The 17,390-nt window shown below is 41.6% G+C and overlaps 1 protein-coding gene and 1 non-coding gene across 2 annotated transcripts in view; both read left to right on the top strand.

Moving 5' to 3' along the window:
• Window positions 1-11,906, top strand: part of snx16 (sorting nexin 16) — a 30,199-nt gene extending 18,293 nt beyond the window's left edge. The window contains exon 8 of the mRNA XM_053859914.1: window positions 10,859-11,906. Within this exon, the coding sequence (XP_053715889.1) occupies window positions 10,859-10,937 (79 nt within the window). The 3' untranslated portion in view covers window positions 10,938-11,906. The remainder of the gene's footprint in view (window positions 1-10,858) is intronic.
• A 5,404-nt stretch (window positions 11,907-17,310) lies between these two features.
• trnac-gca (transfer RNA cysteine (anticodon GCA)) lies at window positions 17,311-17,382 on the top strand. Its single transcript has one exon. It is a non-coding gene; the product is annotated as a tRNA-Cys (tRNA).
• The last annotated feature ends 8 nt before the right edge of the window (window positions 17,383-17,390 follow it).

The raw sequence follows: 17,390 nt of genomic DNA, 5'->3' as shown, positions 1-17,390 counted from the left end.
TGGAGCAGAGACATTAAACACCACTTTTGAAGTTACTTGAATTTAACAATGTAACTGTGTAGCTTTTATAGTCTCATGTGCTTGAGGGTTGCAGCTTGAAGTACAGTCTACGTTCACGGCTCAAGTTATCATTCCTGATCGGTAAAATAAAGTGAAAGAATTCAACAGCGAGAAGCATAGATCAAACAGAAGTGACGCTCCAGTCACAGTACATTTGCCATGATCAAAGTAATCTCTGTAAAACGTAATATGTCTTGCATATTAAGGAAAACATAAGAGAACCCTAAGTCCAACTGCTGCCTCACGTCTTGTGACCCACACGCAATCCGACCTTGTGATGTCAAAAGACGATCCGACCGAAGCTTGGAAACCAATTTTAGGGTCTCATACTAAATTGCATTCAGGTGGCTTGTGTTGAGTTCCTGAGTGTGTGTCGACAAATATATATTTGTATATAGATTGTATATATATATATATATATAGAGAGAGAGAGAGAGAGAAGAGGAAGTAAAGAGCTGATACTGACTTTCTTCGCCACATTTGTGATTCCATTTACTCCCGGTATTCCACCTTCTTTCCCACAAAGTAGAGGAAGAAAATGAACAGTTGAGCCATAAAATACACACTTACCATATCATTTTTGTTTTATTGTCGTCCTAATGAACAACAAAGAACTTCAATGCAAAAAGTTGGATAGGATATATTCAATTATAGTCAAATACTTTAAAAGACAAAATATTTATTTATTCTTTTTTTTACTTTTCTTGCTATTTTATTGCTAAATTAACTGCTTAAATTCATTGCATCTTTCCCTGCAGATCGATTTGTGTCGTAAACCAGCTACTGGATTGGACAGTAATTTTAGTCCACACATCTGCTACTTTTTGAGCCAGATATTTACGTTTTTTAAGGAACACATGACTAAAAGTTAAATGCCTCTTCAGTATCTAATGAACACAGGTCTTCTCATAACCTTCCTCCCCTCGCTTGTATGTAAAATACCTGCACTCCTCCGTTGTACTGTTGGTCTGAAAGTGTGCGAATTGGCTGTCAGTCAAGCATGGACTCCTTGGTGGTCTGACCCCCCAAATTCCTGAATCCGCTCTCTAGATATTGACTACAAAGGCTCTGGTTTGGAAGCACCCAGAGCGCACACACAGTTGGATCTGGATCTGAGTCCCATCATTTTAAATACTCCTCATCCTGACACGTCTCGCTTTGATCCACAACAGTGACATGTATATATATATGTATATGTGTGTGTGTGTATAAACATTATTATATTATTTGTTCAAAAAAAACCCATAGTAAAACAGTTTACAATGCCGTCATATCCGATTCAGTTGTTTTTGTGTTCAAACGAATATTTTTAAATAATCAACAAAATTTTAATGAATCCATTCTCAATATTCAAAATGTATTCCAAAAAACAAAAAAGTAGAAGATCACTGCCGATATTGACAAAAACTATTTTTATATAATTTATGAGTAATAATGATCATAATAATAATAAATGTGTGCCAGTTTCTATTGATTTTTTTCCCCTCATGAATAGATGAAAACCAGAAGCACTTGGTTTCACTCTGCTCTGTGTGACCATTTTTTTTTTTTGTTCTAAGCAGCTGATTTTTTTAACCTGCCGATGTGCAACTGATCGCATCATCTTCTTGCACAGTGAAGCGTTTGCGCTCGGAAGTAGCGCTCCATGTTGCGCCTCACAAGTTACTACAATGGGCTGACTTCCAAGTCACATCAGTCCTTGGAAACTAAACATTCAATATAAAATCCTCACTTTCTTTTATTATTTATTATTAGCGCAAAATCTATGGCAAAAAAATGAAACCAAATAATGAGAAAAGGTTTCATTTTTCTAATATTTATTCCAATAAATATGAAAGTCATGAATGAATGGCCAAACCAGGAGCTCTGCTGGACTCAGCTGGAGATGGAAGCTGTAGTTCTTCTTCACGCTCACCTCTTCTCATCTTTGACCCCACCGCGTCACGGCGACCCAATGTTCCCCACCACTACTCTTCACATGCTCCCCGATCCTCCCTGACTCCCACTTCCGTCCCGGTCGACTGGGGTGACCTCATTTGCCGACAGATAAACTTGCACCCCTCCACTGCTGCGTCCCACACTTCCTTTACTTCATCACAACACCAGCATCTTTCAGCTTTTGGAGGATTTTGACCCAGGCGTTTGCCAGACTCAGTTTATAAACTTGACAAAGTTCAGCCCAGGCTGAAAATATTTACCCCCCACTGCAACATCAGGTTGTCACTCAGCATAGCTCCTTTCATCTGGGTGACCGCAGCAACCACAGCCTTGGAGGAGACTCACCATTATTAGCACGATGGGAACACTGGGACCTGCAAAGGTGGGAATTGAAAACAGGACAGTTTTCGCCAAATCAATCCCATGCTGTCAGAACACCCTATGAAAATGAAGACAAGCCTCAACACTGATGTTTCTCAGCGTTTGAGCTACAGAAGTGAGCGTACACCATTTCTCTTCCTCCGTATCACCAGGCCAGTGAAGCTGCTAAAGGCTTCCTGGCACCACATCTTGCGGTATTTTACATCTGTAACCTGAGGAGGTGTTGCTTTCCCCCGCTGATATAAAAAGTAGAGAAGGATGACTTGATCACCAGCTTTCTGGCAGCCACGCTGTATTTCTGGAACAGGTTTTGAGGTGTACACATCTGTTCCTCCCTAGAAATAAACTGCATCTAAAGATGTCTTTCTAACACTGTAAAATACAGTTGCATGAACACGAGTTACACTGACCAGTGAGAAAAGAAAGTAAATCGGGGGCAGATCTCAAGTTTTAAGGGGGAGTTGATAAATGGAAGTGAGGTGATACCACCGCTCCCAGAGGGGAGTGGATTCCAGAGTGGCTAAAGATTCTGCTCCCCACGGTGTAATGTGTGAGCCTGAACATTGAAAAAACATTGAAGTTTTTTCAACGTGAATCATGCCTCGTGGCCCCGTGGACAGAGAAACAAAATTCTTCTTGAACTCTTCGGGTCTGCACGTGGTCTGCATCACTTTAACTTCAAACTGACTTTATTTACTACTGCTACTACTCGTAGTAAATATTTAAATATTAGTAGTAAATACTTCATTTACTGAAATCATCCTTCCACATTCCATCTTTTTAAAGCAGGTGTGGGGCATGGTGTTGGTAGAATGTTCTGATGCACTTCTTAAACACAGAATCATTGGAGCTTTAAGAGGATTCTCTGTCTATCTATCTATCTATCTATCTATCTATCTATCTATCTATCTATCTATCTGTCTGTCTCTCTGTCTATCTATCTATCTGTCTGTCTCTCTGTCTATCTGTCTGTCTGTCTGTCTGTCTATCTATCTGTCTATCTATCTATCTCTCTATCTATCTGTCTGTCTGTCTGTCTGTCTATATCTATCTGTCTATCTATCTATCTATCTATCTATCTGTCCGTCTGTCTGTCTGTCTCTCTGTCTGTCTATCTGTCTGTCTATCTGTCTGTCTGTCTGTCTGTCTGTCTATCTATCTGTCTGTATATCTATCTGTCTATCTATCTATCTCTCTATCTATCTGTCTGTCTGTCTGTCTGTCTGTCTATCTATCTGTCTGTATATCTATCTGTCTATCTATCTATCTCTCTGTCTATCTGTCTGTCTGTCTGTCTGTCTGTCTATATCTATCTGTCTATCTATATCTATCTGTCTATCTATCTGTCTATCTATCTGTCTGTCTGTCTGTCTGTCTGTCTATATCTATCTGTCTATCTATATCTATCTGTCTATCTGTCTATCTATCTCTCTATCTATCTGTCTGTCTGTCTATCTATCTGTCTATCTATATCTATCTGTCTATCTATCTATCTATCTATCTATCTATCTATCTGTCTGTCTGTCTGTCTGTCTGTCTGTCTGTCTGTCTGTCTGTCTGTCTATCTGTCTGTCTGTCTGTCTGTCTCTCTATCTATCTATCTGTCTATCTATCTCTCTATCTATCTGTCTGTCTGTCTGTCTGTCTGTCTATCTGCCTATTTTTAAAAGACAAAAGGACTGGATGTCAGAAAACAATTGTGGCTCAAGTTATGAGAATAGAAACTATATAGGATCCCAACGTTGACTAAAAAAGAAAATGATGCGCAAGTATTTGTATAAAAATACTCTCTCACGCTCTCCACTCTGTGATTGGCAACATGGAAACCAAGAAATAAAAATGACCCCAAGAAAGCTGAAGCTGGATCACATTTAGCGCTGCTCCTCCCACAGCATCGATCAATACGCTGTTGGTGCGTGGACAGATGAGTGTTTCCACTTTTCTCACTTCAAAGAAAGGGCCAGCAGACTGAGATGGCGTCACTAATATTCTCAAACTGTGAACACCTCGGACAGTTTGATGTGGAATTCTTTTGTTTAGTCCTCTTAAGATTTAAGGGCGACCGGACTGATTTAATAAACCTTGTGTTTTGTTTTGGCCTCGTGGCTGTCAATCATGGACAGAGAAACAAAATTCTTCTTGAACTCTTCGGGGTTTAACTACCGTGAACGTCGGGTTTGGTAAAGAAGACACAAACACGATTGAAAAGTATTCGGTGAGACCAACACAGCAGCGAAAAACTCATATAAACACAACTGCATGGCAGAAAATGGCCCTGTGTTTCTGTTCTCGATGGTTGAGAAGGTTGGACGATTCGTGGCTTTGATATACGATGTTAGACATGAGATGATGAATGGAGGAGAGATGACAGCATGAACATATAAATTTCCCTTGGTCTTCTCACACTAATGTCAGCTGGGATTGGTTACTTGCAGCCGCAGCCCAGAAGTCCCAAACCTACGATGGACAAATGGAGTTCAGAAGACTGGCCGCGGGCTGGTGGACGCTCCTCCGGTGTAGGACTCTGTGTTAGCTGTGGAAAAGAGGGACCAAATCAGGAACAAATGTCATCAAATGTGGCAGCAACAACGGTCACTGCTGTCGCTGGTCTTTGCTTCTGGGTTCGCAGGTATGAATTCTTGGCTGCTGCGAGCGCTCCAGACCTGGTTGTGGAGAGTCTCTGGCGCTTAGCTGGAGCCACGCCATTTACGGGATATAGTTAGTTTACCGTGATTGAATTATTTCTTGGCTCATCTCACCTGTCCGCGTCGTTCAATCCATTCAGTGAGTACACCAGTTTGCATCTGGCTTCTGTCTCTTGTGTATTTACCTTAGAAAGTAATGCAATTGACTTTGGGGTATTTGGAAATGACAAGACTGTTTACCAGTCGACCATCCACGAAGAGCCAAATAAACAGTTTCTCTCAATGGCAGGTTCGTGACCGACGTTAACAGCCTGTACCCGCCTTCGATAGCTGAATAGAAATAGTTTCTTTTGTTCTGATTTTCACTTCTAGTTAAATGTATAAAAGTAGAATATAAATATAGAGTAATTGCATAAATAAAAAATATACATTTTAAAGTTTCGGGCTTAGTGTCCAGCTACTGTTTCAAAAAGGGATGGAATTAATGGTGTGTGTGAGTGCAGAGGCATCACAACATGGTTATTGAGGATAGGGCCCCCGCTGAAGTTGGCCCCAGAAATAACTACCATTGTTCGTATCAGTGACAGCTCAATGGTGCTTCTAAATAATATAACCAAAAGTTCTGGCAGACAGCACCAATCAGGAGGCAGGATTTCCACGCTAAAGAGGGGAACAGCTTTTGCGATTTTCACTGCATGTGCTATGAATAATAATAATAATAATAGTGCCAGTCAACTCTAATCTAATAATAATAATTTCCTAAAGCAGCAGACACAGCTGCTGGCAAAATTTACTATTATATTGACACATTTGTAATGAAAAAACACCATATTTAGCAAAGATGGATTTATGCCAAATATCACCTAAAAACACTTCCCCTTTGACCTTTGTTATCAAGAGGTTCCACCTAAGGAAAGGGTTATTTAGGTAACTGTTGATCTTAAAATATTTGGTTTGGAGATCTGTTGCTGAGGAAGAACAATATGTCCTTTGATGATGGGTCAAAGACAGAGGCCCCTTTAGATGATTTCTGCTATAGCTGCAGGTGCAATCTTTTTTTTTTTCCTATCCATGTGTCTTTTAGGGTCCTGCTATTACACATTTGGTGTAGTTCATAGGTGAGAGGAACGTCATGCTGTGTGCTGCAAGTACAGGTATTACGAGGGAGGTTTGGTTTATTTCCATGAGCTTGCGCTTGTCCTTCATTAGAGACGCTCAGCCAATTATGTCTGCCCAGGCTTTGATGACATGTGTTTTGTCAGTGAGTCATAAAGTCCTTGTTTCTTCAGATGAGCCCCCATGAAGGGAATGTTGTTGTCTTAGGTCTCAGCTAGCATGGAGAACCTTTTTGAACTGGATAACTCAACCAAACTTAAATGTGTTTTTTTTCATGAATCATGACGTAATAGGGTCTGGATTACTGCAGGTTTGAAACAAAAATTAATATCTGTCATTTGGACATTTTAGGTTGGTGGTTGGACTCAACTTTCTGGGTTTTTCTCAGTCCATACTTGGATGAAATTGTTCTAAACTGTTGCAAAGGTGCTTTTCACAACAGTCTTTGTCAGTGAAACCTCAATGGGCCATTAGCCTGAATGGAAACTGACGCACAGTAAATAGTTAGTGCCTCAATGGACTTTATGTGTCTGCGGCAGCGCAACCCGTGAAAAAAATATGGAAGTTGTTCACAATAGGAATAGGAACCCAAAAAAAGGGCGGCTGATATAAAACATTTTCAAAACCAGTGCCGTTGAACGAGAATTTAGTTTACAATTCCTGGGTCCGGCAAAAGGCTGGAAGGTCATGTTTCCTTTGCTACAGAAATAGATGTGCAGAACATCTCAGGAGCTTCTCACAAGAGGGAGTAAGTCCCAAAACACCCTGCTCCTTAATGTGAGATCGGAAACATTGCAGAAGTCGTACTGTACTAGCAACAGCATCTGCTCCACACTGGTACATAGGGAAAGTCTGTGAGGACCACAACTCTCATCACAACTGTTTTTTTTCCCTACCCTAAGGACCCATCCAAGTGTCATTAATTATTTGGGGATGCAATTAACCTTTTGTAGCTTCATTCAATTCAGCTTTGCAACTTCTACCAAAAAAATTAATGGGACCAAATCCAGTTTGAGAAGTGGAATTTAGTGAGGTGCCTCAGTGAAACGGCGCTGTTGCAGGCATGTGGGGGGAAATGCTTATGAAATTCCTTCAAGTCATTCCACTACAAGAATGTGTGATGCTGTGTCACTTGAGTTTTTCATGTCTTTAGTTCTTTGGTTGTGAACTTTAGTTGAACTCAAGGGCCGGAGCCAAATTCAAGCCCACAGGAGCTTCAAGTATGTATGAAGTGGACTTAGCTTTTATCGAATGTGGCGTCAACATTGTGGCTCTTGAAGATTACAGAAGTCAAGTTTTACCGATAATTGGGTTTTTTTTGTAAGACGGTGACATGGACTATGACAGAGGTGGACAATTCAATTTCCTAAAGGGCCACATTAGAAACTGTAACGGGTGTTAGGTGCCAAAAGAAAGACAGCGATGACAATAAAACAGAAAAATGTCCTAAATCTTTACTTAAGGAACAATGACAAAATTAACCTAAGAAGATGAAAAGGGATTAAGGATACTAAGAAGTGTAAATATGCCAAGAAACATTTACCTATTGAAGTATGTCATTTTATATGGACTTAATTTGAAAATAAATCAAGTATGGACTCAACGTTCAAGTTAAAAAAAACAATTTATTTTGAAATATATTTTCAGTATTCCTTCAATGTATTTTGAGGAACAAGAAAAAACACAAAAATGGCCAATGAACAGAAGAAAATTTTAGTCTTAAAACAAGAACATGCTACAGGGGTTTGACAAACACCTTAAAGCTTTTTTTTAGCTTTAAGATGTTTCCATTATTTCCAACCCCTGTATATGTGGTGGTGGTGACTAAAAGAGAAAGACCAAAAAAAGGCAGAAAAATTAGGACATGTTAGTTATAGTTTTAGTCTGATGTCAAACTGTGCAGTTTGCAGGCATCGGGCCACATATGGCCCCCGGGCTATAATATAACATTACTTCTTCAGGCGAATAGGTTTGACACTCCATTTAGAAGGATCCTGTCACAGACTGCAACCTTCCTCTTCCAAAAACATCTGGAACCCAGAAATATACATTAGCATCCACATGCAAAGCGAGAGGCTGATTTTGGTGTTGACATTGAACGCAAAAGTCCTTTGGAAAATACTAGGCACATTTGCTGCCTTAGGAGTGAGAACGTGTCGTATGACAATACGAATAATACATATACGCTACTTCAGGCGAGTTGGGTTTGGTGAACATTATTCCTCTCGTGAAATGTCAGTAGAAATGATTTCTTAGCTTTGAAAATGTCAACCAACATGAAAGTACAGGAACACTGAGTACAGGAACGCCTGGATACTGTTGTTTAACAAGGCCCTTATTATAATGCGGTCAATATGTTCCACATAGGATATTACTTTGAAGATGGAAACACCGAACTGTGAGATGTTTCGCGTCTCCCTTGAAGTCTTCTCATTAGTGAGGTGCCTGTGGGTGTGCGTCGGTGTCACCATGGGTCACCGTCCACTGAGTTATGATCAGTTATCTGAAAATAAGCCATAAAATTCTATTAGCTGTTGCTATGTTTAGAGAGTTTGAGACACTGTTTATTTGCAGCAATAAATGGAATTACAAATGGAATTATATTGGATCATTACACTTTTTTACTACCCTCTCATTTGATGTTTGCTTTTGTTCAATTTGTCAGTGAGAAACTTTTTTTTTTTTAAGTAGAATTGAAATGACTGGGGTGAGAATCAACTCCTCCAAGATCACAGATCTATGTCAGAAATTGGTGGAATGGAGATGAAACCCAATTCTGTTTCACAAGTGACGGTTTGCAGGAGCATGAGATTGAGAGATGAGGGATAAGCAAGAGCTCCTTGTCAATCCAAGCTCCTACTCTATAACCTCACAAGCTTTTACGAGTGACCAAAAACAAGATCACTAACATGAGTGGCTGAAATGAGTTTGCTCTGCTTGCTCTCTGTAAGAGGTTCGGGATGTCTCCTGGGCGCCACTGGGAACCCAGGACATGCTGGAGGGGGTCTCTTCCATTCAAACACCATGCCGTGCACAGCTCCAACAAGAAGAGTAGTTAAAATGAGGATTATTAAATTACGTTTGAGGAAGAAATTCACACCCACAGAATGACCTAAAAAAAAAAAAACCCTAACATGATGGTTCTTTTTCATTCTTCTTTTCTCTTTCTGACACGCTGATGTTGCGTTGAGCTTTGCTTTCAGTATCCTTCAGAATAAATGTTGCATTTATTTAACCTGGAAATCAGGACTCCTCTTCACTCTTAGTGGAACCGAATATTTGAGCTCATCCTCCACATTAGTCTCATGGAAAAGTCAAAATCCAATTTCCTCATTGGACTTTAAAGCTTTATGGGAGGAGCAGGGATGTTGTCTCCCTTTGTGTTTAAAGATGCGTAAAGATAATGACAAAATAAAGTGGATCAATATCCACGTTTCCAGTCATGCGCAGTTCATAAGTCTGTACCTGGCACCCCACATGCACCCCAGGAAGTTGGGTCACCACAATTGAGTTTGCTGAGTGTGCACACATACAGAAACGGTCAGCTAAGAGCTGCGTCCCTTCATCCTTCCACTGCTGACCATTTTAATGTTTTGAGAAGCAACGGGACGTTCCAAATCACCACCACACATTCTTCCCGTTGGTGGTCAAGTCAACTCCCTTCTTGTTGGTGGACTAAAGTGCTGCGAGGAATGGAGACCCATCTGATGTCCTTCTAGTCTCTATGTTAACTAATGGAGAATTTCAACTGAGGCAAATTCTCACTCTACCTCAGTTCTTTTCAAGCCCCCAGGAAGAAGTAAACGTTTCACACCCCCCAACTCTCAGCTGCCTCTGTAAATAGTATAATTTCTATGAAGTACACCTCTGCATAACATTGTAACCTTGTTAACATTAAAGAAAAGAAAATAGTAATATAGATCAACTTACAATGAAGAATAAATTTATGAACATAGTTTTAGTTTGTTACATAAAAGACCTAAAGTACATCAATTTGCCTGAAATAAAAATAAAAAAAAGTGCGTGAGCGTATGAGTGCGTCCACTCCCACTATTTGAGAAGGACTTGTTCTACCTTGATTTAGCCAAACATTGTTTCTCAATCTTGGCAGCTCACTCGCTGCACTGGTGCTGCCAAACAGTGCATTAAATTACAACCATGGTTTTCCAAGAAGTGATGTTGGGTAATATCAGAATGTTCTGGGTCATTTTTGGAAGCAAGGAATGATGGGGGCTGAATATTACACAACAAGAACATTTAAGAGCAAAGGTTGATGGGCTATGTTGAGTTTTTGTTCTGGTGTTTCATGGTGGTGTACCAGATCTAGAGTCTCCTAAATATGAATACTGCCATTCAGTGTCATGGAAAAATGAATCCCACTTTAACTTTGAAGTCTCACAACAGCTCACTGCTATCAAGAAGGAAAAGAAGACAGAGAGCAATATGACATCCACATCAGTGATGACGGCCCATGTTGAGCTCCTGTATTTGCACAGCATGATGGATGTTTTTATAAGCCTGACAGAAACACTGAGGGTGATGGATACTTACAGAATAAATTACCGTAGTTTTCGGACTATAAGCCGCTATGATTTTCTGGTGGTCTGAAGCATGAACCAGGCTAAATATTGAGGCTTGTCATCAAACCGATTAAATCACAGGCGTTTTATTTACTTTAAAAGCACTCAGAATTCCCTGTTTTTCCATCGTGTCTGCAGCTTCGATCTCCTGGAGGACCGCAGACAAGAAGCAGCAGCTGAGACCGGCTGTGGTGCCGGTGAAAACAGATCATTTTAAGTGCTTTAATTGTCACGAGACGAAGGGACGAGGGAGCTAAAGCCACGTTTAGGAACGTGGGAACTGAAGGTCACGTATAGTGGACGTGATCAAGACCCAAGTGCGAGTGGTGAAAGGCACAGGAGGCAGGACGGAGTCAAAATTAGATATTTAATAATTAAACAACTGAATCACAACTGAAAGCGTCACCGAACCGGGAGAAACTAAGCACAAACTGAATATATAATGAACAGAGAATAAACTACAAAAGAGAACAAGAAACACATGGAGACTGGGGAGAAACAAAACACTAAGCTCAGGGCACCAGGGTTAAACAGAGAAATCCAAAAGCTAGCTAACAGAACAGGAGAAGCCAAACACAGGGAGAGACACGAGAACCAGGAGTTAAACGAGCTAGCTAGCACACAGAACAAGAGGAGCCGAACACAGGGAGAGATACGAGAACCAGGAGTTAAACGAGCTAGCTGCACACAAAACAAGAAGCTGAACAGAGAGGGAGCGATACGAGAACCAGGAGTTAAACAAGCTAGCTAGCACACAGAACAAGAGGAGCCGAACACAGGGAGAGATACGAGAACCAGGAGTTATCACAGGGAACGAGAAGTCCAAAAAACACCGGAGCGAGAGGAATAATCACAGGGACTTCCAGCAAACACAGGGCGCAAACAATGGGATCAATACGGTCTGGCACACGTTGCTGGAGCCCAGGTGTTCTTGTAGACCAGTCATTAGAGGTTAATCGGCTCCAGCCGTGTGCCAAAGGAACAGAGGGGAAAAAACCAAAACCAGGATTCGGAGCCTGGAAGCGGAGCCATGACATTAATGTCAATAAAAGATGTGAAGGGTTCATGACTCCAGTTTAGAATGTTGCCCAGTTTGTTTCATGAGTCAGTCTCGATGCTGGACCCCATCTTCAACACTAGTTTAGAAGTGATCCTCATACATTGTTGCCACAAGCCAGCCACTGACCTTTCTATGGCATAGACAGCACCACTGCACCCGAGGCTTATAAACCGGTGCGGCTTATCTAAGAACAAGATCTATTTTGCTTCTTGAATTTAGTGGGAGCGGATAATATTCCGCTGTACTCCACAGTCCTGAAATTACATTATATAAAAATATTTTATTGACTTTCTGGTCGATGGAATTGTGTTTATTGGAACCACAAATCTCCTTTATAAAACCTTGTTACATTTATATAGCATTTGTCATTCATTTCAATAATCATTCATTCCACTCTCACAGTGGGAACTAGAACAGCAGCCGAACTGGATTCAAACCCTCTGATCATAAAAAACCTGATCTTCTGCTGTCCGTGCCAGAGAAGAGTAGAAGTATATTTTTCTGGATCCCCAGCACAGCGCGCCACCATCGTATGACAGGTTAATAAACATAACTCTTCATTGATTTTCATCCCTCATTTCAAAATCAGTCGCAAGTCAAGTCCTGTCTTCAGATGAGTCTATCTCGCTTTAGTGCTGAGAAACCCGGGCCACAGATCGTGTGGATGGATGAACGTGCCTTCAGGAATTTTAAAGACCCAGTAATCATCCCCAGTTGATCCAGATGCTCAAGGTGTGTTGCCATGTTGCTTTTCAACTTCCTCATCCTCCATGGTGCTCTTCCTCCAGACCACACAGTACACATTCAATTTATGACAAACGGAACAAGGGCTCCACTATAAGTTAACTCACAGCAAATCCCCTGTGTCTACATCCCAAATCCATTACATTAGATTAGATTACACTAGATGTCCTTTATTTGTCCCACAGGGGGGAAATTCAACAGTCAATGAGGCTTTAGTGCTGTCATATCTGCTGACACATCTCAATAAAGCCTTCTGGGTTTAAACGAAATCAGTCCTCCATGCGTGCGCTGATCGTACATCTTAACAGCGGTTTACTTAACTTTGGATGTGTTGGATGAGTACGAAAACAAACTGAGCTCCAACCAACGGCCCGTCCAAGTTTCTCAACACTGTCCTTGATCCAAACAAATCATTTTCTCATCCAAGACTTTAGGAAAAGATATATTGCTCCTGGGAGCTTTCCACTGCAATTTCCTCTTTCAAGAAACATAATCCTCGAGGCATTTGGGTTCAAGGGGAGATGATGTCATTTCCTAACAGCTGATAAAGACGTGTATAATGGCCGTGGCTTTTATTGGTGTTAAACTGATTCATACCAGAAATCAAGCTGAGCTTTGAGAACTCTTTGTTTCTGTCAACAGGTATTGGGCAAATCTCCAGGTGAGTCTGTGGCAAGATGAAGGCCGTGTCCCATTTCTCACCGTAACACTCGGTATTGCGCATTCACATGTAAGTGTAGTGTGTCCCAACACTCCGAAGCCGAGGGCACTTGCTGTTCACCACTTGAAATGGTCCCCTCAAACCCAGGGAGCTCCAGAGCTGGCTTGAATCCAGGGAATATGAAGTGTGGATCGATTTCCAGGATACCACAGTACTTTATATAAAAAACAATGTTGGATGGGACAACTGGGACATTTTAGTAACGGGCACTACTCTTCCGTTTGTTTACTTTCTCTCGTATCACACGTTAGCGACCCAAGTGGTCTGCCGTGTCCGACAACATGAACAACACAACATATATGTACAACAGTATGTTTTTATTTGTTCTTGACAAACAACTGTCGGCTAGCATCCAGGCTAACGTTAACGTCGCCATCACCACAACATCGTGGCAAAGCCGGCTTCAGCTCCGCCCATTTTTTCTCCGGTGGTCACCAAACCAAGTGAGTATCAAAAATGTTAACGGTATTTCCAAAGCGTCGCCAACACTTGATATGCAGGAAACAAAACACAGCACGGCAGCCAATGGCATGTTGTCTTTACGTGTGTCATGAAGTGTCCCAATTCTTAGGGACGTCAATGGCTTCACTTCATCATCGGAGGGCACTCAAAACCAAGTGCTAGTGTTTAGGTGAGAAATGGGACACAGCCTAAGAGTTGTTGTTTCTCATGACACCCTACTCCCCCCAGCCACGTCTCCCCGACAATACGGAATAAACTGATGAAAATGAATCACGCGCCATCATGGCCTATTGATGCTAGCGACAAACATGATTGATGAAGTCACGCGGAAACCGATTTATCTTGGCTGTAATAGCAGCAGCTATTAGAAAGAAAGAGCCTGGTGAAAGCTACAAATGTTGACGCACCACTGGGGATCTTTCTTGTTCCATTATGTGGCGTTTGACTTCAAGTTCAAATTGAGTTTATCATCCATGGTCATTCACACAATGTGCATCTCGCATCTCATTTTATATGGAGAGCTGCGAGGTGCACCTCCTTCTGACCGTGCTCCAGAGTGAGCCTCATGGTCCAGCACATTTTTTCCAAAAACCTCACGTTTGATTTTCATTTCTCTCGTTCGTGAGTTCCACAATTTTGCTCATATTATTGTAATATACCATTTTCTCATTGGAATTCCAGCATATGGTTGGCAGACTTTATGAGAAATGCGGGTTTATTGGACTTCACTTTCTGTGTTGGTCTTTTATCTCTTATCAATATACCTCAAACCTGTTGCTAGACCTTGAACTTCAAACATCTGATCGCAATTCTCATTGCACCTGCTTTTAAAAAGTATACATTTTTGTAAGTGTGCCACTGCACTGCTCACTTTTTTTTTAGACTTGGCATTAACACGTGTTTCCCATGGGCACATCTAGAGTTTCTTTTCAAAGGCGCAATGTCTGATTACTTTTGGAGTTGATCAGAGGATCCGAGTGCAACGTGTTCCTGGTGTGTCACTGATAGTTTTACCACAATAAAGATTGCATTGTTCGACCAGATTTGAGCACTATTTAATCTCAGCAAGACATTTACAAACATGCTTGGATTCCATTTCCATCCATCTGTCTTCTGTTTCCACAAGATTGTTGTTTACTGAAAAAATCCAAATGTTTGCTTTAGAGACATCAGTAATGTGGCCTGGTCAGGGAGCTTTCTATAGTTTTACAAATTTACCAGAAACAGATACTGCAAGGATGAGGCATGGCGACGGAGGATAGATAAAAATATCCATGTAGTAGTTAAAAACAGGGTGGAACCTGAAAGAAAAATGTGAGCAACCAACAAATATATATTTATATTGGAATGTCTCATGAACAAAGCGCAGCTGTCGACCCTGTTGCACGCATGTTTTGACCCGTTGAGCCAGCACAGATTGTGTTGGTTGTGTTTTCTTGCGTCTTCTCATTCCAGTTCTGTCCGCGTCTCCCAGGTTTTCAGGATGTCCCATCGCCGCCCCTTACTCCACATCTTCTTTTGAGAGCAGATGAATCTGTCTCGGGAAATTTGAAAATCATTTTGCGTAAGGTTTCTCTCTGTCTTTAAGAAAATTTGCTTTTAATCGCTCAGTATCTTACGAACAATACTCTCCGACTAAGACAGAAGCATTTAGATTTAGTTGTTGACAGTTTTCCCCTGGCAAAAAAGGGATGAAACCAAAAAGAAAGTGTCATCAAGCCAATGATGAAAACAATAAAAAAGACTCAATGAATAGGAAAATAAGGCAGTTTTCCTGGGGTGTAAAGGCTCTAAAGCTCTAATGAGACATGAAGAAGACAAAAAATGGCAGAAATTTTCCGTCCTCCCGTCGCGATACATTTTTCTGTTATCATTACTTCTTACACAGTCGGCATCTTGGAGTTTATCGTAATCATAAGTTATTGACTCTGGGCTGCTCCCCCTGTTGGATATATTGGTGTACAGCAATACCAACGTAAAGAACGCACGGAATACTGTGATCAGCAATGGTAACGTTTGAAAAAGTCGGGTACATGTTCATTTGTAAAGGGAGCATAAATGGACCTTCTTTTCAGGCATCCTGATCAGCTCCAGAGCGAGCATTGCCTTACAGTACGTACCGAAGTCCTTGACCCAAAACTGCGGCATTACGGGCACAGATCGCAGTCAAAGAGTGGACCCCAGCAGCATTGCAGTCGTGAGAGTGTCGGTTGCACATCTATGAACTAGTCTAATGACTGCTGAGAATATCACTGAAAGAACAGCCTTCTGAATGTGTTGCATGAGCAACTTGACCTGCTGTGCCAGTACACAAAATATTCATGTTGCCTGCAGTCAGTCAGATAAATGTGCTGTTGAAACATTCTCTGACACATTTTCAGTCAATGTCATGAAGATCGCATTGTTATATTGAATGACAAAACTTTCTTCACTTTCCTTGCTGGTATCAAACGTTATGAAAGATGAAGTCTTGTTTAGTCTGTATCAAGTGACTCTTCAGGTTGCTGCAGTGAAATCTGTTTTATGACTCCAACATGTGCATCAAGAGACCTCGCCTGTTGTACGATTTTAGTTCCGCACAGCAGCAGCCCCACCAACATAGATCGTCAGATATAAACCTCAAACATTTGCCCTCAACAAAGAGGGCATTGTCAAAAACTAGTTGGTAGTGTACTGAGAGCTCCTTTACTGTAGCTCCTCTTTATTCTCTTCAATCTTTCCCTGAAGCTTGTTACCGCGCTTCTAAGCCCAGGAGGGGGGAATGTAGTGTCTGCCATCACGTTGCCCTGTCCTGCACCCCCTGGCCTCCAGGATGAAAGCAGAGGCACCAAAGATGTTGCACAAAGCCTAGTAAGTAATGATAGTCATTATAAGTGCCATGAACAGGTAAAATCATTCCAAAAGCCAAAAATGCCGTAGCAATTTTTGCCACTGCCAATGTACAAACCAGTCCAGAAAAACATATTTTTTGCAGCTGATGTTGTCTGAATGGAAAACCATTGGCGTGAAATTGACCACTGTCAGCAGCAACGGCTCTGCATTTCTCCCTCGCTGCAAAGCAGTATCTGGTTCCCCAAGCTTGTTGATGTGTGGACAATGAGATCCCACAGGAGTTCAATGACTCACAAATTTGGTGACAATGGAAGTAGAGGGTGTCGCTTGCCAAATACTGGGTGGTAGCATGTGCAGTTTTAAGCTTTGCAAATCTTGCTGAAAGAAGGGAGTGTTGTCATGGTTGTAAAAGGCAATGCCATGATGCAACATCTCATGGGTTCTGTGAAGGTAACCGGTCCCTACCCACACAATGCTGCCTCCACCACATAGATGTCGCTTAGCATTTTACGTACAAGTGAAAACATGACTCGATGTCTATCAGTCAGGATGGACCCAGCGTAAGGGTCTTCAACAACATAGTCCAGCTGCAGGATGATGGCATCAGACGGTGGATGCACTGATCAAACTACGTCAGCCTTGGAGACCGGTGGCCGTTCTCACAGCTGACAGTGATCGAGTGGACAATGTCTTGATCCTGGGCGAAGGGTGGTGATGCCTGACTAGCCTGGATATTGGACAACTCCAGTGGATCTGGTTTCATGGAAGTCAGGGGGTATAGCTCAGTGGCAGAGCATTTGACTGCAGATCAAGAGGTCCCTGGTTCAAATCCGGGTGCCCCCTCTTTCCTC

Source organism: Synchiropus splendidus, chromosome 3 (genome assembly GCF_027744825.2).
Source record: "Synchiropus splendidus isolate RoL2022-P1 chromosome 3, RoL_Sspl_1.0, whole genome shotgun sequence".
Classification (NCBI taxonomy): Eukaryota; Metazoa; Chordata; class Actinopteri; order Syngnathiformes; family Callionymidae; genus Synchiropus; species Synchiropus splendidus.
This window is presented reverse-complemented; position numbering and strand designations above follow the sequence as displayed.